At 45.5% G+C, this 21,439-nt stretch overlaps 1 protein-coding gene across 1 annotated transcript in view; it reads left to right on the plus strand.

Annotated features, from left to right (window-relative positions):
- The window catches only part of SH2D4B (SH2 domain containing 4B), an 80,201-nt gene that overhangs the window by 25,833 nt on the left and 32,929 nt on the right, over positions 1–21,439 (plus strand). The window contains exon 4 of the mRNA XM_061161320.1: positions 11,374–11,521. Coding sequence (XP_061017303.1) covers positions 11,374–11,521 — 148 coding nt within the window. The remainder of the gene's footprint in view (positions 1–11,373; positions 11,522–21,439) is intronic.

Raw genomic sequence — 21,439 nt, forward strand, 5'->3', positions numbered from 1 at the left:
CCACCGCTGAGCCTCTGTGACCTTGTGGCTAGCCTTGGTCTGTAGGGTGCAGTAGAAATGACTGTGTGTAAATTCTGAGGATGGATAAGAGCAGATTGAGCCCTCTAACAAGGCTCTCTTTTGGAAGCTGCCTTACAAGAAGCCCTCCTGCCCTAGGCTCCCAGGCTAGCTGCAAAGACACCCAGGCTAGCTAAAGAGAGGCTATATGAAGGAGCACCTAGGCACCACACACTTGAGTGAAGCCTTTGTGGTTCTTCCAGTCAATGACCTCAGCCAAGTAATCAACCATGACTGACATAATGTGGAGCTGAAAGGCCACCCAGCCAAGCCCGGCCTGAATTAGTATCTACAGAATCTCAAGCACATAAAACGTTTGTGTTTTAAGCCACTAAATTTTGCTGATAGCTTGTTGTTATAATACTTAGCAATAGAAAACTGCAACAGCTTTGCTAAAGGGATTTACGCATCGGGTTAGAGATTGGTTTAGATAATTTTTATTGTGTCTTCCTACATGAAGATGCTAACATAATACGAATCTTGCATGCAGCAATGCACCGATAACATTCATCTAATTTAATGCTTTTTTCCCCTGAGACCAGAAGTGGAGGTTGTTTGGAGGAGGGTAGTGGTGGTAGTAATAAACTCCCTGTTCTCAAAAAGCTTACAAGGTGCCAGGGAAGAGATAATTCTGTGAGCAGCCACTCAGCCCCAACCATGACCGGAGGCACCTTAGAGGGCAGAGGTCCTTCCAGGAACCCTGCACAAATAAAGACAGGAAATGGAAAGGAGATAAGTAGGATGAGAAATGATCTGCTGGAGGAGAGAAAAAAGCACATGATGGGTGGAGACAGACAAAAACCTGGAAAGACCTGTGTGAGGCCCTTGAATGCTATGCTAAGGAGGTGGACTATTTTCTGTGGGCAAAGCAGACCTGCACATGTTCAGAGGGCCATGTTTGGATCATGTTTTACGAGGAAAACTGGTGGTGTGATTCAGGTGATGAACATTTAGGGTGCGGGGGAGCCAATTAGGAGATCTTTGCAATGGTCAAAGTGGGAAATGATGAGGGTCTGGACAGAGTCTTGGACTGTGAAGAGATAAAGGGGATGGACAAAGAAACGGTGGTGGTGAAATCAACAATCAGTCAGATGTTGGTAGGTGGCGCTAGTGGTAAAGAACCTGCCTGCCCATGCAGGAGACCTAAGAGGCATTACCGACTCAATGGACATGTGTTTGAGTAGACTCCCAGAGTTGGTGATGGACAGGGAGGCCTGGCGTGCTGCAGTCCATGGGGTTGCAGAGTCAGACACGACTGAGTGACTGGAAGAGACTTAGGTTTGATCCTGGGGTCGGGAAGATCCTCTGGAGGAGGGCATGGCAACTTACTCCAGTTTTCTTGCCTGGGAAATCCCATGGACAGAGGAGCCTGGCGGGAGGACAGAGGAGCCTACAGTCCATGGAATCACAAAGAGTTGGACATGACTGAAACGACTTAACATATGAAGGAAAGCAGAGAGCAAGGCATCTGAGCCCCAGGTGGAGGGATGGCTATATGGTACCACCCTCTTGCATGGGGAGCTGGGAAGGACGCTCAGGCTTGGAGGAGAGAGAATGCTTTTGGAACGGTCGTGCTGAGGTTGGTGTTTGTTGGTTTTGTTTTTCCATCCAGGACAGAGAAGAGTGGGGAATGGAGGAGAGGAGAGAACCTATATGAGAAACTTGGTGGTGGAGGGAGTTTGCCTGGGGAGCCTGAGTTGAGGATGCCAGCAAATTCTGTGAATTTTCCTGGTCATAGGAAATCCAGAAAATAGGGGGGATAAATCCCAGAACCTTGTGTAGGGTTAAAGAGGGAGTTTCAAAATAGGAGCTACAGATAGCTAGAAACCTGTTTTGTTTTGTTTTTTTTTTGAAACAAAATTCTGTTATGGCTGACACTGCTTTGTCACACAGTCGTGTCTGACTCTTTGCGACCCTATGGACTGTAGCCCACCAGGCTCCTGTGTCCATGGGGATTCTCCAGGCAAGAATACTGGAGTGGGTTGCCATGCCCTCCTCCAGGGGATCTTCCCAGCCCGAGGATTGAACTCAGGTTTCCTGCATTGCAGGCAGATTCTTTACCATCTGAGCCACCAGGGAAGCCCAAGAATACTGGAGTGGGTAGCCTATCCCTTCTCCAGGGGAACTTCCTGACCCAGGAATCAAACCGGGGTCTCCTGCATTGCAGACTGATTCTTTACCAGTTGAGTGGCTAGCACTATTTAAATGCAATTTACATGCATACAGAAGTTTTTTTTTTTAGTAAAAAGGTCGTGGAGCCTGATAAAATTTGCATTTTTCCCCATTTTTTTTTTTAACTCCTCAGACTGTGTTTGGATGCTTCTCTCTCTGCTTCCAACCTCAGAACGTGGGCAGCAGGGCTCCTGCTCTGTCCCTCACCCGCGGGGCCTGTGACCTCCCTTCCCAACCTGTAAGTCTCCTACCTCGTCCTGCCTCCTCCTGATTTCCCTGATGGGGAACAGAGTCGGTACAGCTAAGCTGTCCTTTCATTTTCCCATTTTCTATTCAAAGCCATTCTCTTTTTGTTCTTTCTCCTTTAAGGCTGGAGTTCCTTTTGGCCACCTCACGACATGCTCTGCAACCAGAGACGCTATTCCTGCTTTATTTTCTCTCAAACATTTATAGACTTTCTCTGAATTTCTCTTGGACAAGGCTGGCATCAACAAGACACAGCATGGGGCGGTTTACCCTTTCCTCATCACGGATTATCACAAACCCTCTCTTCATCAATTTGTTGCAGGAAGGGGGACCCTTTCCAGGGCCCGAAACTGGGCTCTTGTCTAACACTCAGAAATGAATTGTCTGAAGAGACACACGTGCTGACAAAGCAAGAGATTTTATTGGGAAGGGCGCCCGGGCGGAAAGCAGTGGGGTAGGGGAACCCAGGAGAACTGCTCTGCTGCGTGGCTCACAGTCTGGGGATTTATGGTGATGGGATTAGTTTCCGTGTGGTCTTTGGCCAATCATTCTAATTCAGTCTTTCCTGGTGGCGCATGCATCTATCAGCCAGGATGGATGCTAGTGAGAGGGATTCTGGGAGGTGGATGGACACGTGGTGTCTCCTTTCGACCTTTCCCAAACTCTTCCGGTTGGTGGTGGCTTATTAGTTCCGTATTCCTTATCAGGATCTCCTGTCATAAAACAACTCATGCAAATGGTTACTCTGGTGCCTGGCCAGGGTGGGCGGTTTCAATCAGTGTGCTTCCTTCCCCTAACAAATTCATTAATTCACTCACTCTTCTGGTCAGTGTTTATGGAGCAGCTACTATCTACCTGGCCCTGTGTGGGGTATGGGTGATAGAAGAATGAACAACACAGGTCTGGCCCTGTCCTTTGGGAGCACATTGTCCTACAAGACATGATGGTATCATTGGGGCCAGGCCGAAACCAAAAAGGACTATGCCTTCCAGAAAAAGCATGTGTCTTCGTGACATTTTCCATTGGGGTGAGACAGACTGGGCATCTGTGGGCTCCTGTGGTGTGCTGTTACTGATGGGTTATCAGGAGAAGGGGGATTGAATCAGCTGGACAGCTCAGAGGGCTTTGGGCTTGCCAGAAAAAGGCAATCGACTCCTGAGGTGGAAGGCGAGTGTTTGCCTGTCTGCCTTTTGGCTGTATTGGCCTTCCGCTGCTAAACCAAAGAAAGATGGCCTTTTCTTCAGTGATCACAGATGGGCCAGAGGATTCTGAAAGTAGCAACAATGAGAGTTTTCAGGCAATTTCAGCTGTAAAGGTTGAGTATTTTTGCAAAACCAGGGTGAGGATGATGCAATACTCTTTATTTGTGGTGGAAAATGTCTTCTTTTGTCAGCTCATCTCTGTGAAGAGCTTACCTTTGCCACAGTAAGTGACCGGCCATGTTCCTTTGAGGTGGAGGTTGATGCAGGTTTCTGGCTCTCTTTGAAAAGTATTTGTTTCTTTCTTTACTTATTTGATCTTTAGTTATGGCATGGGAACTGTTAGTTGTGGCATGTGAGACCTAATTCTCTGACCAAGGATGAAACCCAGTCCCCCTGCTTGGGAGCACAGTCTTAGCCACTGGACCACCAGGGAATTCCGAGGTTTCTGGTGTTGTCCCATTCTCAGGAGAAAAGGATTGAGTGAACTGTGGAAATGCCACCCATCTGTCTCTCTGTCTATTTATTTACTTACTGGTAGTAAATTTTCTTCCATCTTTATTGAGGTGTGATTGACAAGTCAAAATTGTATGAGTTTAAGGTGTACAATGTGACATTTTGATATGTATATAATTATGAAATGGTGACACAAGCAAGCTGATTAACATATCCATCACCTCACCTACTTTTTTTTTCTGTGATGAGAGCACTAGTTTGCTCAAACCCGTGTCCATTAAATACAGTATTCATTTATAGTCCTCCTGCTGTACATTAAAGCTCCCGAATTTTTTCATTCTATATAACTAACTGAAGCTTTGTGCCTTTTTGCCACACAGCTAAAGTATCTATAGATAGATTTTTAAAAATAGTATATGTGTATATACAGCAAAATATTATTCAGTCTTAAAACTGAAGGAAATCCTGACATTTGTGACAATACAGATGAGCTTGGAGAACATTATGTTAAGTGAAATAAGCTAGACACAGAAGGCCAAATGCTGCATGATCTTACTTAAATATAAGTAAGTTATTCCACTTAAATGTGGAGTCTAACAAAGCTGAACTTGTAGAAGCAGAGAGTAGAATAAAAGTTGTGGAGTTGGGGTAGGAGTGGGTGGGGAGGGAAGTGGGCGCTGCCATTTACCATGCTGCTTCCTGTTGCCACAGCTGGTTGGAGTAGGAACACTGTATTTAATTTCAGGTGGTTGGTCAAATGCCATTTATCTATGTTTTGGGTCAAATGCCATTTATCTATGGTATACCAGTCATAACCCTTTTCTGGGGGTACTAAGTCTCCTTGTTATGGGCCAAATTGTGTCCAGTTAAAATACATATGTTGAAGTCCCAACCCTAGGGTCTCAGGATGTAACTGTATTTGAACCTAAAGGTCTTTATAGAGGAAATTAAGTTAAAATGAGGTTTTTAGGGCAGGCCCTGAATCAATGGCTTCCCAGGTGGCTCAGATGGTAAAGAATCTGCCTGCCACGCAGGAGACCTGGGTTCGATCCCTGGGTTGGGAAGATCTGAAGAAGGGAATGGCAACCCTCTCTAGTATTCTTGCTTTGAGAATTCCATGGACTGAGGAGCCTGGCAGGCTATAGTCCAAGCTAAATCCATATGATTGTTACCCTTAAAAGAAGAGGAAATTTGGACAGAGACATGCATGAACACAGAGGAAAGACCATGTGTGAGGACACAGGGAGAAGATGGCTGTTTATAAGCCAAGGAGAGAGGGCTCAGAAAGAAATCAACCCTGCTGACACTTTGGTCTTGGACTTCTGGCCTCCAGAACTGCAAGACAATAAATATCTGTTGTTTAAGCCGACCTGCCCCCGTATATGGTGCTTTGTTATGGCAGCTGGGAAAGCTAGTATCCTCACAAGGAAGTAGGACTGTGGGGTTGAAAGCACTCTGACTCTGACATGCGTCAACTGTCTGTAATTTCCCTGAGATCACTCCTGTTTGGAAGACTTCTGTGGGTGGATGATAGATCTATAGTCCCTGATGGAAGCTGTCTTGGTTAGTGCCCTGTGTATTGAGCAATGTGGTTACCACAATCTGATTAAGGATTCCTGGGGGAGGAATGGGAAACCCACTTTGTAAATTGTGAAGTGCCATGCCAGTGTGACGCTTCATTTTTATGCTGCTGAGATACTAGTGACTGATGAAAGTGAAATACAACTTTGAGGTAAAATTCAATTTTTTCTGCTTTGGAGGCAGACAGACTTTGGTTCCAGTTTTACATCCGTCATTAACTCTCTGCTCTAGTATTTCGCATCTTAAAACCAACTAACTCATCTTCCCTTTTCTAGCTTAACCCCACAGCCCGCCCTGGCTGCTGCTTCCTATCTCTGCTCATTTTTAAAAGGAAATATCTTGAAAGGGGTTGTCTGTGGTCACTTCCTCTCCCTCCCTGTGCTGCCTGGATGGCTGCCCATCCGCTCCACCAGGGCTGCTGTTGACAAGATCTCACACCATGTGGTCCTGAGACCACGTTCTGCGGTCCCTTGGTGCTTCTCTGTCATCCTTGTGTCTCAGTAGCCTGCAGCTCTGCTTACCACCCGCTTTTTTCTCTCAGCCTCCCCCACAGACATAGCTCACTCTGGGTTTTTATCTTACCCCTTGGTCTGCCTTCTCAGTCTCATTTTCTGGCTCCAACTCTTTCTCTCAACTTATAAGTGGCTCAGTGCCCCAAGGCATTCTGGCTGTTTTCTCTGATCCGCTTTCTTTCTCTCATTGATAACATCAAGTCCGTGGCTGAGAAACATCACCCCCATGTAGAGGGCCTCTCAGTCAACCTCTGCAGCCTGAGCTTAAGTCCCTAAGACCCTTAAGTCCCAGGCTTATGCATCCCACTATCCATAGCAGGTCTCTTGGATGTCAGATGGCATCTCAAACTCATTAAAGATAGAATTTTGGCTTGTTTTCCTTCCAGCTGTAGTGGATAATTCCCTACTCAAACATGCCAAACCCATTTCCAATGCTGGGGCCATTGCACCTGTGGTTCTCTCTCTAGAAATTTCTTCTCCCTGAGATTCACTCATCAGCCTTATTATTTAGGTCTCAGATCAGCCCCTTCTGAGAGGATTTCTGGTCATGCTGTCTAAAGTAGCTGCCTAGACTCGATCACTTAGCCTGTTTTAATTCTCTGTATACTTTTTTATATAATATGATATATTGTATAGTGTATTCTATAAATATTATATGTAATATGATATATAACATAGTATAATGTATATAATATAATACTTCTGATATTCTGATATATTTTTTATTTTACCTGATGAGTGTTTTTCTATCATTGGAAGGCAAGCTCTGAGAGAGTGGGGCTAAGTGCCTTTTTCACGGCTATATCCCCAGTGCCTGGAGCAGGCAGAGTCCCCTACGTGCTCAGTAAGGATTTGGCGAATGACTGGAGAAGCCACTTAACATCTTTATCCCTTAATTCCTAACTCCTAGAGAGTGGGTCATTAGAAATTTGCCTTTTTTTAGAATTTAAAAACGTGATAGTTGAATTGGAGAAAAATTCTCAATCTGTGTCATTTCAGAAGTGACAAAATCCTTGTTTTTTCTTTTTTAAATGAGGGGCTCAAAACTCACAGTTCCCATCTTCTTTGTTTTTTCTGCCTGATCCATTAAACTGTCAGCGGACTGAAAAAACTATAAGCCACAAAAGCAGAAAATGAGAGGAGGGAAGAGCAGATGAAAATAATGCCCAAAGAAATTTGGTTTCTGGAAGACAGAGGGAGAGTGATGGGAGGTTGGCGGGGCACCTGCAGGAAGGGAGCTGGTGGTCCTGAATCAGCTCAGCCCAGAGACCTCACAGGCTCGAGAATCGGGGACTGCGGGTACAGTGAAGGATGGCGCCGAGGGTGAGGGACTGGTGGCTCATTTCTGCGTGGAGTGGCTGGACCCTCAGTTCCCTGTTTTCAGCTGTTTCTTCAGGCTACTTCATCCCTTCCTCTGACCAGGAGTTGAAAGGACAACACTGGGGCTCAGCGTATCAGGACAAGTGGAGAGAACAGGTGGGGGCAGGTAGGAATCAGGGGGGAAAGCAAAGGTTTGAACTCTGAGCCGTGGAACCTACTGTCAGGGTTGCCTGTAGGGTGTACAGAACTGGTATTTTTTTTTTTTTTTTGGTGGTGTTTTTGTCTATAGCAAGTTAATAATTTGAACTACATAAACTCAGCCTATTAACTCTATTCTGGTGGCCCAATCTCAGGTGATCCTATAATAAAAATATTCTGTTGGCCAGGAACATTCATCTGCTTTCTGGGTTACCCTTCTGGAACCAGGGCCTGGCCGCTGGACCTTGGAATGACTCCATAGTTATGAATCCTGGAGCTCCATAGGGCACTTGGTTAACCCTTTGCATGGAGGAGAGGGTCAGAGAGTACCCTGAAGGGCTGAATGGGACCTGGTCTGGATTTGAGGCATCTTACCTGAAACCAACTGCTGCTCCAGCCTGTCCTGGGGCACTATTTCTGGACAGTCCTGGGAAACTTGCAGGGACAATTTGCAAAAAGGTGCCTCAAAGCATTGGTTTCTCATGAATCATGGGGCTCAGGCTAGGGGTCCTGCTTGCTTGAGTCTAAGGGCTGTCCTACCTGTAGCCTGCCTCCTGCGCAAACTCCTGGGATGTTGGTGGTCAGATACCACCCAGGTGGACACAGATGTCAAATAATTTCAGAGAAAGAACCTCCAGGTATTTCTACCTGAGGGTCCCCAGTGAAGTGGCTGATCCCTCATCCAGTTTTCCTAGAGTGAAACCCAAGGAAACCCCGACTACACACTCCCAGTCTCTGTTTCAGATATACTTTTTTTTTTTTTTTTTAATTTGGCTGCCTTGGGTCTTTAGTTATGACACATGGTGGTGTGCAGGCTCAGTAGTTGTGGTGTGTGGGCTTAGTTGCTGCAAGGCATGTGGGATCTTAGTTCCCCAACCAGGAATGAAACATGTGTCCCCTGGATTGCAAGGAGGATTCTTAACCACTGAGCCACTAGGGAAGTCCCTCAGAAATACACTTACTTCCCTCTTTGAATTGTGAGCAGTCAGGGAACATCAGACATCAGAAGAAAACCTCTGACACAAATGATAGGTACCAAATAAAACAAACTTTAAAGAAAAGAACAAAACAAACAAAAACAGAAGAAATAGAGCTACATCAGAACATGAGGGAGAAAAATCTCTAAAATACTCAGAGATGAGCTTTGGCATTTATGAAACAAGTACAGAATGCCACAAAGCAAAAAGGAACAAGCAAAGAATAAAAGAGGGCTTGGGAATTGTAAATGTACTAGCTGAAATAAAATATTCAGTGGAAGGTTTGGGGGATAAAGTCACTGAAATCAACCAGGAAGTAGAACAAAAAGGCAAGAGGCAGGAAATAAGAGAGAAAGGATAAGGCACTTAGAGGGTCAAATCAAGAAGTCCAGCAGTTGACACACAGGAGTTCTAGAAAGAATAAAGCCAAATGAGAGGAGAGAAATTATCAGAAAAATCCTAAGCAGAGATGTAGTAGACTAGAAGGACCTGAAACTCCAATCAAAAGCACCGTGAGTGCCTAGTAATCAATGAAAGAAACTCCACACCAAGGCACATCTATTAAAAAGGTTCAGAATTCAGAGATAAAGAGAAAAGTAGTGCCTTATGCAGAATGAGAATCCGAGTGGCAGTACTGGATGCTAGAAGATAAGGAAGTGAAGTCCTCCAAGTTCTGCAGGAAAATGATTTTAATCAAATTCTATGCTTAGCTAGACTAGCAGTTACATGCAAGGGTAACATTTAGATATTTTCAGACATGACTCTATATGGATATATAAATAATATATGATACAAAATATGTATATAGATCTAGCTATATATATGTTGCTGTTGTTTAGTTGCTAAATTGTGTCTGACTCTGTGACCCTCTGGACTGTAGCCCACCGGGCTACTCTGTCCATAGGATTTTTCCAAGCAAGAATAACTGGAGGGGGTTGCTATTTCCTACTCCAGGCGATCTTCCCAACTCAGGGATCCAATGTGCATCTCCTGCGTTGGCAGGCGGATTCTTTACCACTGAGCCACCAGGGGAACCCCTGATGGCTTTACAGTGAACTATATTTATTTAAAAAATTTTATTTATTTATGGTTGCACTGGGTCTTCATTACTGTGCCTGGGTTTTCTCTGGTTGCAGTGAGTAGGGGCTATGCTTTGTCCTGGTGTGCGGGCTTCTCATTGCGGTGGCTTCTCTTGTTGCAGAGCCCAGGTGTTAAAGCTTGGGCTCAGTAGTTGTGGCATGTGAGCACAGTTGTTCTGGGGCATGTGGGATCCTCCTGGACCAGGGATCGAACTTGTGTCCCCATATTGGCAGGCAGATTCTTAACCACTGGACCACCAGGGAAGTCCTGTGAACTATATTTAGTTATGTACCAATCTTTGATATAATTATGAATTGTGACGTAAATCTATTGTGAGGGTGATGAGAAGAAAAATATGGGTTTACCACCAGTGTGGGAAATATAAGCGTTAAATATTCATGTACCATAAAAAAGAGGTAGTAGTTAATATCTAGAATCAATGAATCAATAATTAGCAGCATTATTCAGACATGGATATAACCACATAAAAGAAACCTAAAATACTTGAGAATGGTGACCTCTAGGCACTAGATGAGAGTGGGGTAGATTGGGTAAAGTGGTTTAGAGAATTAATTTTTTTTAATAACAAGCCTGCTGGCATATAATGCATGATTGACGTGTGTTCATGTTGCTTTGATTAAACAAAGGTAAAGGATTATACACACAGCCTTTTTGGAGCTTGAAAGCAGGACAATATTTGGAGATTTGGGGCCCCTGAAACTGTTTTCTTTTTGAAATATCTTCTCTGGAAATAAGGTTAAGATATAATCATATCCTCTACTCTTCCCCAGTAGGATAGTGGACACCTTCAGACCTGGAGGACTCATCTATTGGTGTCATATCTTTTTGGTCTTTTATGCAATTCATGAGGTTCTCACAGCAAGTATACTGGGCTGGTTTGCCATGCCCGCTTCTAGTGGATTAAGTTTTGTCAGAACTCTCTGCTGTGACCTGTCTGTCTTAGGTGGCCCTGCATGGCATGGCTTCACTGAGTTACGCAAGCCCCTTTGCCACGACAAGGTGGTTGATGCGAACAGACGACTCATTGGAAAATTCCCCGATGCTGGGAAAGATTGAGGGCAGAAGGAGAAGAGGGTGTCAAGGGATGAGATGGCTGGCTGGCATGACTGATGCAATGAACATGAACTTAGGCAAACTCCGGGAGATGGTGAGGGACAGGGAGGCCAGGTGTGCTGCAGTCCATGGGTTTGCAAAGGACTGGACACAACTGGGAGACTGAACAACAATAATCATATCCTGCTTAACTTGCCTCCAAGAAGACCAGGCTCCCCTCCTCATGCCCACTTCCCTCTTCCCCCAGAATGAAAGTGTGACCAAGGGTGACCCAGAGTTCTCTTATTATGGCAGTAAGCTTCACATATTTGGTTCACATACTTCAAGTCATTTGCTCTTTACCATGGCCTGATTAGATATAACTGTTACCACTTCACGTGTGTAGAGACTGAGTCTGGAGTGGCCTCCTCTGGCCACTTTTACACGTGACAACTCAGCCCTGCCCTGCCTGTGACCTGTTCCTATCACCTAATGTCATTCTGTCCCCATGATGTTTTTTAGAGGAAAGAGGAAGAGGAGAGGAAGCGAGGAGAAGAGCAGATTCGCCTCCAGGAAGAGCAGAGGGCGAAGGAACTCTACTGGACCCTGAAGCAGGCCCAGCTGCAAAGCCACCCCAGCGAGAAGGAGGAACGTGAGTGGGAAGAACAGTGTGAGTAGCACTTATTTTTTTTAAAAAATTAATTCAGTTCAGTCCAGTTCAGTCACTCAGTCAGGTCCGACTCTGCGACTCCATGGACTGCAGCATGCCAGGCCTCCCTGTCCATCACCAACTCCCGGAGTTTACCCAAACTCATGTCCAATGAGTCGGTGATGCCATCCAACCATCTCATCCTCTGTCATCCCCTTCTCCTCCTGCCTTCAATCTTTCCCAGCATCAGGGTCTTTTCAAATGAGTCAGCTCTTTGCATCAGGTGGCCAAAGTATTGGAGTTGCAGCTTCAGCATCAGTCCTTCCAATGAACACTCAGGACTGATCTCCTTTAGGATGGACTGGTTGGATCTCCTTGCAGTCCAACGGACTCTCAAGAGTCTTCTCCAACACCACAGTTCAAAAGCATCAATTCTTTGGTGCTCAGCTTTCTTTATAGTCCAACTCTCATATCCATACATGACTACTGGAAAAACCATAGCCTTGACTAGATGGACTTTTGTTGGCAAAGTAATGTCTCTGCTTTTTAATATGCTCTCTAGTTTGGTCATAACTTTTCCTCCAAGGAGTAAGCATCTTTTAATTTCATGGCTGCAGTCACCTTCTGCAGTGATTAATTAGGTCTTCTGGATCTTCCTTTCAGCATGCAGACTCTTAGTTGCAGCATATGGGATCTAGTTCCCTGACTCAAGCTTCCTGCATTGGGAGCTCAAAGTCTTAGACCCTGGAACACCGGGAAGGTGCTAAGCTTTCTTATTGGGGACTGGGAGGCGGCCTGCTTTCTCAGCCACTTTCCTCCCACCTGTCTATTTGCTCAGTCATCATTCCAGTTCATCCGCTTAGCCCAGAAGCCTTTAACCTGTGTCAGCCATGTATATGGTCCTGCTAAGGACCCAGAGGGTAAGAGCTCCATCCTCAAGGAACTTACTTGCCTGTTGGGGAGATTTCTTATACTAAAGGGTAAAACTCTACATTTACTGAGTTACCAATAATTTTCTGGCAGTGTGCTAAGCCCTGGAAATCCAGAGATGAGAGATCATGGTCTGTATCTTGGGGGAACTCGCAGGCTGGGCAATACCTAGACACACAGGCTAAGGGCTTTGAGGGAAAAGGCACACGTTCTGTTGGGTCACACGGTGGCTATTCTGGTGTCATTCCAGAAGAGAAGTTATAAAGTGAGGCTTGCTGGGAGCATGGGGATATTGGATGAAGAGGCTGGAGAAGAGGATGAAGAGTCAGGATGGAGGACCCAGAATATAATAAAGGGATGTGGTGTGCTTAGGAAGTTAGAGATGTATGTGAAAAAGTGAAAATCACTTGGTCATATCTGACTCTTTGCAACGCTATGGACTGTAGCCTGCCAGGCTCTTCTGTCCGTGGAATTCTCCAGGCAAGAATACTGGAGTGGGTTGCTATTCCCTTCTCCAGGGGATCTTTCCGACCCAGGGATCAAGCCAAGGTCTCCCACACTGCTGGCAGATTCTTTGCTGTCTGAGCCATTAGAGATGTTTAGGTGGCTGTTAGTCTTGGAGAGTGTCGGGGGCGGTAAGTTAGGTGGGAAAGAAGAAGTGAAACTAAGCTTGAAGGTGGTGTTTTAATACGTACTTGAGGCTTGCTTTAATCAGGTATGGATAGACATGCAGATGTGGAAATGACTGTTGCAAGAAGTTTTTGCTCACAGATTCCTAGAAATGGAGAGCATGGCATGCCATGCAGGGCCACACAGGAAGCACCAGAGTGAGTCAAAAGGCAGAGGAAACAAGTAGAGAAAGTGGGCAAGAGCCTTTACTATGGTGTCATTGGGAAAGGTAAGGCATGCGTGTGCGTGAGCTCAGTTGCTCCAGTCATGTCCGACTCTTCATGACCCTATGGACTATAGCCTACTGGGCTCCTCTGTCCACGGGATTCTCCAGGCAAGAATACTTGGGTGGTTGCTGTGCCCTCCTCCAAGAGGTCTTCCTGGCCTAGGGATTGAACCAGTGTCTCTTGTCTCCTGTATTGGCAGGCGGGTTCTTTACCACTAGCGCCACCTGGGGAGCCTCAAAGGTAAGGCAGGACAGGGTAAACACTTCAGACAGGCTAGTTTGAATAATTTCAGCAGGCTCTGGGGTATAGGAGCTGTCTCTAGTTCTCTATACCCGGCACTGGGGTGATTAGGGCAGATGGACAGACTGAGGAGTATAAGAACGAGATATACGAGGTTGTTGGGGTATGGGTTTTGCATTGGTTGGTTTGCATTTGAAAGGTGCACTTGTAGCTGGGTCCTTTGCTAGCTTTAGGAAATGGCTAGATCTTGGAGGGGCAGTAGCTGAAGGACCAGCAACGTCCCAGATGTCAAACTTCAAAACATACAGAAAATAAAAAGGCATGACTTGTATGAGTGGACAGAGGAAACTTCTAAAGTTGAGTGACGTAATTTGGGCTGGTTATGGGAGTGAGAGAGAGGAGGAAACTATGGCATGATTGACTTTGGAGATGACTAGGGCCATAGCAGAGAGAGCAGAGATATGAGGTGCCTTCTGCTGGCCAGCATTCTGGTCTTCAGCATTTCACAACCATGTGCCCCATTCATTAGACAGACTTAAAAAAAATTGAGATACAATTCACATACCATAAAATTCATCCTTTTAAAGTGTGCAGTTCAGTGGTTTCTAGTATACTCACAAAGTCGTGCAACCATTACCACTGTCCAATTCTAGAACATTTTCATCCCCAGAGAAAGAAACTCTGTGCCCACTGGCAGTTACTCACCCACTCCCACTATACCCCTGGAAACCACTAGTCTAATTTCTGTCTCTATAGATTTGCCTGTTACAGGCATTTCATATAAATAGAATCATATATTATGTGGTCTTTTGTGTCTGACTTTCATTTAGTGTATCATCAAGGTCCATCCGTGTTGTAGCATGGATCAGTCATTCATTCTTTTTTATGACAATAAAATTCTAATGTGTGCATATACCACACTTTTGTTTAACTGTTTATCAGTTGATGGACTTTTGGGTTGTTTCTATTTTTTGGCTATTACAGATAATGTTGCCCTGAGCATCTGTGTATGTTTTTGTGAATATATATTTTCAATTCTTTTAGATATGTATCCAGGAATGGAATTTCTGAGTCTTATGATAACTCTATGTTTAACACTTTGAGAAACTGCTGTACAGTCTTCCAAAGTGACCATACCATTTTACATTTCTGCAGGCAATGTGTAAGGACGCCAATGTCTTCACATCCTTGTTAGCACTCGCTTTTGGTGTTTTGCTTAATATCCATTCTAATGAAATGCTATCTTATTGTGATTTTGATTTGCATCTACCTAACACTTGCCATGAAAATACTGAGGATTGTAAGAAGCTACTACGAACAATTGTAGTCCAACAAGTTAGATAACCTAGAAGAAATGAATCAATTTCTAGAAATGTACAACCTACAAAGACTGAATCATGAAGAAATAGAAAATCTGAATAGACCAATTACTAATAAGAATGTTGAATCAGTAATAAAAAAATCTGCCAACACAGAAGAGTCCAGGACCAGATGGCTTCACTGATGGATTCTACTGAACATCTAAAAAAGAATTAACACAAAACCTTCTCAAAATATTCCAAAAAAATTGAAGAGGAGGGAATACTTCCAAACTCATTTTAAGAGGCCAGCATCATCCTCATACCAAAGCCAGACAGAGACAGTATAAGCAAAGAAAGTTACAAGCCACTATCCTTGATACACATAAATGCATAAGAATCCTATAATATTTTGCTACAAAATATTTGAACATTTGGAAAGGCCCCGTGGAGGAAATGGCATTTGGTTTGGGAACGTTGAGTAGAAAAGGTGAAGGTGGAGAAGGGCATCACAGCAGAGGGAACAGCACTGAGTAAAAGTGAGTTCCTTATGTGCATGGAACATGGCACATGTTTCTGAAAAAAATTACTTGTTTATGGCTGCGCTGGGTCTCGTTGCTGTGTGTGGCGAGAGGGGCCTACTCTTCAGTTGTGGTGCTCAGGCTTATTGCGATGGCTTTTCTTGTTGTGGAGCGTGGGCTTTAGACACATGGGCTTCAGTAGGTGCAGCACATGGGCTCAGTAGTTGTGGCTTGTGGGCTCTAGAGTGAAGGCTGGGTCACTGTGGCGCCTGGGCTTAGTTGCTCCGTGGCATGTGGAACCTTCCCGGACCAGAGATCAAACCTGTGTCCCCTGCATTGGCAGATGGACTCTTAACCACTGGACCACCAGGGAAGCCAGCACATGTTTTGACGTGGCTGCAGCCTGGGCTTCATGTTGGGTAATGATGGAAATAAGGCTGAAAAGGTAAAACAGGCAAGACCTAAGAAGAATTCGTTCACATAAATTTGGAATGGATGGAGAGATAGGTGGAAAAAGAAGGCAGGACAAAAGTTTATAGTGAAAAAAAAAGTGAACAATCAGAGAGTGAAGTCACATGAGCCTACTGTGTTCTGGGGAGGGAGCACTGGGCTGGGAGCCCTGTCCTAGTTCTGCTGCTTCCTAGTGTTTGATCTCAAGCAAGTTCTCATTCTGCTCTGTTGCTCAGTCTCTTCATTTGTAAAATGAGGGTGAACATGGAGAGTTGAGGCTTGTTGGGAGGGTGAAATGAGAGAGGAACCCAGGTGTTCTCTAAGCTGTGAAGGGCTGTCACTCACGGAGCGTTCCTTTTTTTGTACCTACGCCCCGAGATGGAAAGTTACGGGCTGGGCTAGTGTTTAGCTGGGGATGGAGGATGGAAATCATCTGGTGCAAGTGCTGCCTGTTTGCTAATTAATGGGCTGTGTGGCACCCGAAAATGGAAAAACCTACCCTAAACAGAGAAAAGATGTGATAATTCAGGCCCGTGATTTTGGTTCCCTCATTTTATGCTTTCTTGAAGAATGATGAGCTTAACTCTGAAGCTGTCATTCAAATCCAGCAAAGCCATTCTGCACTCAATTAACTTAATATGAAAGCTATAGTGGGCCATTAATCTACTGGGAGCAGCAGTTTTTGATAAAACACCTAAATTAAATTCTCCAAGTTAGGAAAAAAAGAGGGAATTGTTCCCCTTAGTATCACTTGAATACAGAGTTAGTTATTCAGTTCAAACAGCAGAGCAGGCTCTGACTTCTGAGCAGCTCTGAATATATCAGGCAGAAATTCGCTTAATAATTTCTCAGCAGGAATTTGTAGGACTGTGAGTTAGGTAACATCTTGTCGCCCAGAGATTTTGAGATGAGCCAGTCTGACTTGGCTAATGGTATCGCTTATAAAAACTGGGACAGTGTAACAGTTAACCCCTCCTCTTCCTCTGAGCTTTATGATCCCAGTTATGGCCCCCAACCCACAATCTGCATCCTCATGTCAACCTTTGTGGGGTTGTGGTCAGAGCTGAGTGAGAAAATGTGTGCTCAAGTCTACTAGGGAGTCCAGTTGTGTTGGTTCTGTTCTCTTCCTTCATAGAAGGGCATGTGCTCTGGAGTCTGGGTTTAAACAGTGATTCTAGGGGACTCCCCAGTGATTTAATGGCTAAGACTTTAAGCTTCCAGTGCAGGGGGCCCGGGTTCAATCAGGGAACTAGATCCCACAGGCTGCAACTTAGAATCTGCATTGCCACAACTAAAGATCCTGCATATTGCAACGAAGATCAATGACCCCATGTGCCGCAACTAAGCTCCGGTACAGTCAGAGAAAGAAAGTCAGTGATTCTAAACTGCTGTGTACTTGACCCAGGTAGAACTCAGGGGCTTGTAGAGAGGGGATATGGTCTGGAGATGGGATGGGGCAGAGAATTTTGGGTTTGAAGGACAGTTGAAGAATAACACAGAAGTTTTTTTTCTCTCCACTGATGGGATGGGATACTGTGGAGTTGCTCCTTGGGCAACTGCTCCCCAAACTCCAGGTGCCATATATTTTTGGTTTTACAGCTCAGAATAATGCCAGCCTGAGCCCCTCATATGCCTGATTCACGTCCTGCCTAGGGTTCTCTTTCTTCTTGATTGCTCAAGAATCCCTGGGGAGCATTCTGGTCTTAAGGAACCCCTGATATTGCCCCTGGTGGCCAGATGGGGTCACTGTTGGCAGCCATCAGGATTGTAAGCCAAACAAGGATGGTTGACAGCTGACCTCAGAAGCCTCTGAGTTCAGATAGAGAGAGCCCTAGACAGAGAGGTCTTGTTTAGCTGTGGGTGGACCTCACCGGATTTCCCTGAGGCTCATCAGGGTTCATTGTCCTTGGTGACAAACCCATTCTTCCCCAGGTGATGGCTGTTCCCCAGGCTACCAGAGGCCTGAATGTATATCCTCCAACATCTGGACCACGTGTTTCTCTTTCTTAGGGGTTAGGAAACGTCCTCTTCTCACAAAGCTTCATTTTCCCCATTTCCCTGACAAGGGCTCTGACTCTATGCAGGCCCCAGTCTTATTCCTTATACCTTGCACCTCTACCCCTCTCTGCCTTAACAAGACTGGACCCTTTCTAAAAGTTGTATTCCAGTCCCCCTATCTTACAGCAAACACGATGATAATTAATGAACTCTTGCCATGTGCCAGGAACTGTCCAAGCCCTGTCCTTGTACGCTGTCATGGATTTCTCAAAGCAACCCTGTGAGGCCCTCATTTTACAGCTGAGGAAATAGAGACAAGGGAATTCAAGTTGCCTAAGGTTCCCATGAAGCAGAAGATGGAGCGGAATTTAAACACATCTACACACATACACAACCTGAATCTTTATTGGTGCCTTTTCCTGTATATAGGATTATTCACTAATTTTCAGAGACATTATGCTATTCACCCAAGGGCTTACTGCAAATTGATGATGCTTTGAAGCATTTGGTTTCTCTGCAGGCTCTAACTGGCTCATCTGAATTCTATTCAGCGCTGAGTCTTTTCTGTCTGGGCAGAAGTAGGGAGAACTGTAGGCAAGTGCTCTAGAAATACGTTTCATGATGAGTGGCAACTGGTGATCTTCTAAGACCTCATGTTCCCTGGACCTTCCCTGGTGAGTCTCATAGTCACCTCTACCTCCACTTGTTCAAAACCCAATCCTCCTCTTCCCCCACCTGTTTCATCACCTGGCTGTCAAAGGCGGAAACTTGGCTGTCATTCTAGTCTCTCTTTTCTGCTCACTAATCCCCAAACCTACCACGTTATAAAGATTCAACCTCCTCAATAATTTTGGAATTTACACCCCTTCTCCTCATCGTCCTGACCATGTCTTAACTTTGACCCCCATTTCTTTTTGTCTAGCTTTCTGTTTTGCAAATGTTCATTCTTGTTCCTGTCAAGTTCATTCCCAACAATGTAGCTAAGCTTTGAAAAGCTCCAACAGCATCCTGCTTTCCTGCTTAAAGCCTTTCAGTGGCTTTCATCACTCTTTGGTAAAGTACTGAAATTGATTAGTCAGTGTTTTGGGGTTTCCTAAATGGCCTTTTCTGTTTCTGCATCTTTACCTCTTGCTTCCTTCCAGCCATTCTGTGAGAAATGTTCCAACTTCCTCTTGCCTCTGGGCCTCTGCCCCTGAGCTTCCTCTGCTAGAATAGCCCCTCCTTGGCCTCTCTTGTTTGAATCCTTTGTGTCCACCAGGCATCAACTTAGATGTCTTCCAGAGGATTTCTCTGCCTGGATAACGTACCCCCTCTCTGGGGCTCCCCAACACCCTGTCCATACGGCACAGCTCCATGCACCATTTGCTGTTGTGTTCCCCCTTCAAGGCAGTGAGCTCTCCGAGGATGGGGGCTGTGTCTTGCTCGTTGCTGTATTTACATCCCCTAGCAGCAGCCAGGCTGCCAGCCGATAGGGTGACCTTGTGAAAAATTAGGAAAGGGTGCCTGCTTTTCAAGGTGCTGCGCTGCCATCTACCAGGAAACTGTCACAACATCTGTACATACTGATGACCGTCATGGGTGACTGTGCCCCCTGGAGTTGTGCAATGCACAGCTCCTGCCTGTGCAACGTGGAGCTGGCACAAGGGAGACACTACACACGTGTGCTAAATAAATGTGTTTTTGGTGCCTGAATGTGTTACTTAAAGTGTTAAAAATCCTGCCTCTTGCAATGACTCGCCTGGCCATGTTTCTGGAGCTGTGTAACTGCTCACAGATATGCTGCCAAGAGGAAACCCAGCTCCTGCCATTTCTCTTCAGCATGGGAGAACTGAACAGGAGTCTTGAGCAGAGGCTCGGACGTGATTCCAGAACAGCTGGCAGTTTGATCCCCGGGTTGGGAAGATCCCCTGGAGAAGGTCACGGCAACCCACTCCAGTATTCCTGTCTGGAGAAGCCCACGGACGGAGGAGCCCATGGACAGGGGGCTACAGTCCATGGGGAGAAGGTCACGGCAACCCACTCCAGTATTCCTGTCTGGAGAAGCCCACAGACAGAGGAGCCTGGCGGGCTACAGTCCATGGGGTCGCAAAGTGTTGGACATGACTAAATGATTTAGTACACACACACACACACACACACACACACACACACACACACACACAGGATCAAAGAGGGGGCTGTCTCTATTTTCTACGGAGGGAAAACTAAGACCTAGGGAGGTGAAGACTTGTCACGGGCTAGAGAGAGTCAGGAGCAAAGCCAAGCAGAATGCTCAGCTGTCCCCTTCCAGCCCGGGGCAGCTGAAACTCCCAGGTCCAGCATGGGTGAGACTGGACTCCTGAGACTCGGAGTCTTGGTGTCTTTTGAGCAGGAGGGTTGCAGGCAGACAGTCCTGCAAAGTGTTGTCTTGTTCTGCGAGGTGGCCCCAGGCCGGGCAGGTGTGGGTACATCCTCGTGATAGGAGGGCAAAGCTGGAAGGGGCCGGATTTCCCCCTGACCTGCACGTGAGAGAACTGAGGGATGGCTGGGGGCACACACAGCTGGGGACACTTCTAGCTAATAGCAACACCTGATGTGCTCTGGCCTCTTCATTCTAAGCCCAGTGCTCCCCAAGCCAGAATGTTACAGAATGGCTTTTTTAAAAAATTTTAAAGTGTGATAGGGGCCTTCCCTGGTAGCCCAGTGGTTAAGACTCCGAGCTCCCAATGGAGGGGGCACGGGTTTGATCCCTCTTGGGGAACTAAGATCCTGCATCCCACAGGCCACATGGCATGCCAAAAAAAAAAGGTAAAAAACCCCCAACAAGTGCATTGTGGTTTTGAACTGTGGTGATAGAAAAGGCTCTTGAGAGTTCCTTGGAATGCAAGGAGATCCAACCAGTCAATCCTCAAGGAAATTAGTCCTGAATCTTCATTGGGAGGACTGATGCTAAAGCTGAAACTCCAATACTTTGGCCACCTGATGTGAAGAACCAGTTCATTGGAAAAGACCCTGATGCTGGGAAAGATTGAAGGTGGGAGGAGAAGGGGATGGCAGAGGATGAGATGGTTGGATGGCATCACCCACGCGATGGACATGAGTTTGACAAAAGGCTCTGGGAGTTGGTGATGAACAGGGAGGCCTGGTATGTTGAAGTCCATGGGGTTGCAAAGAGTCACACACGACTGAGTGACTGAACTGAACTGATACAGCTTCAGATTGACCATTTTAACTACTTTTAAGTGTGTAGTTCAGTGACACTGAGTACATTCATGGTGCTTTGCTACCATCACCATCTCCAGAAATTTGTTTCCTTCCCACATTGAAACTCTGGCCCATGAAACAATAACTCCTCAGTTCTCTCTGCTTCTAGCTCATGGTAGCCACCACTTTCTACTCTGTGAATTTAGCTACTCTACGTGCAATACGTGGAGTATAAGTGAAGTCATACAACGCTTTTGCTTTTGTGTCTGACTTACTCACTTCCTCCCTTTTTAAGACTGAATAATATTCCTTTTATGTATATACTGTTTTGTTTATCTGTTTATCCATTGATGGACATTTGTGTTATTTCCATGTTTGGCTATTGTGAATAATGCTGTTATAAACATGGGTATACAAATATTT

Source organism: Dama dama, chromosome 15 (genome assembly GCF_033118175.1).
Source record: "Dama dama isolate Ldn47 chromosome 15, ASM3311817v1, whole genome shotgun sequence".
Classification (NCBI taxonomy): Eukaryota; Metazoa; Chordata; class Mammalia; order Artiodactyla; family Cervidae; genus Dama; species Dama dama.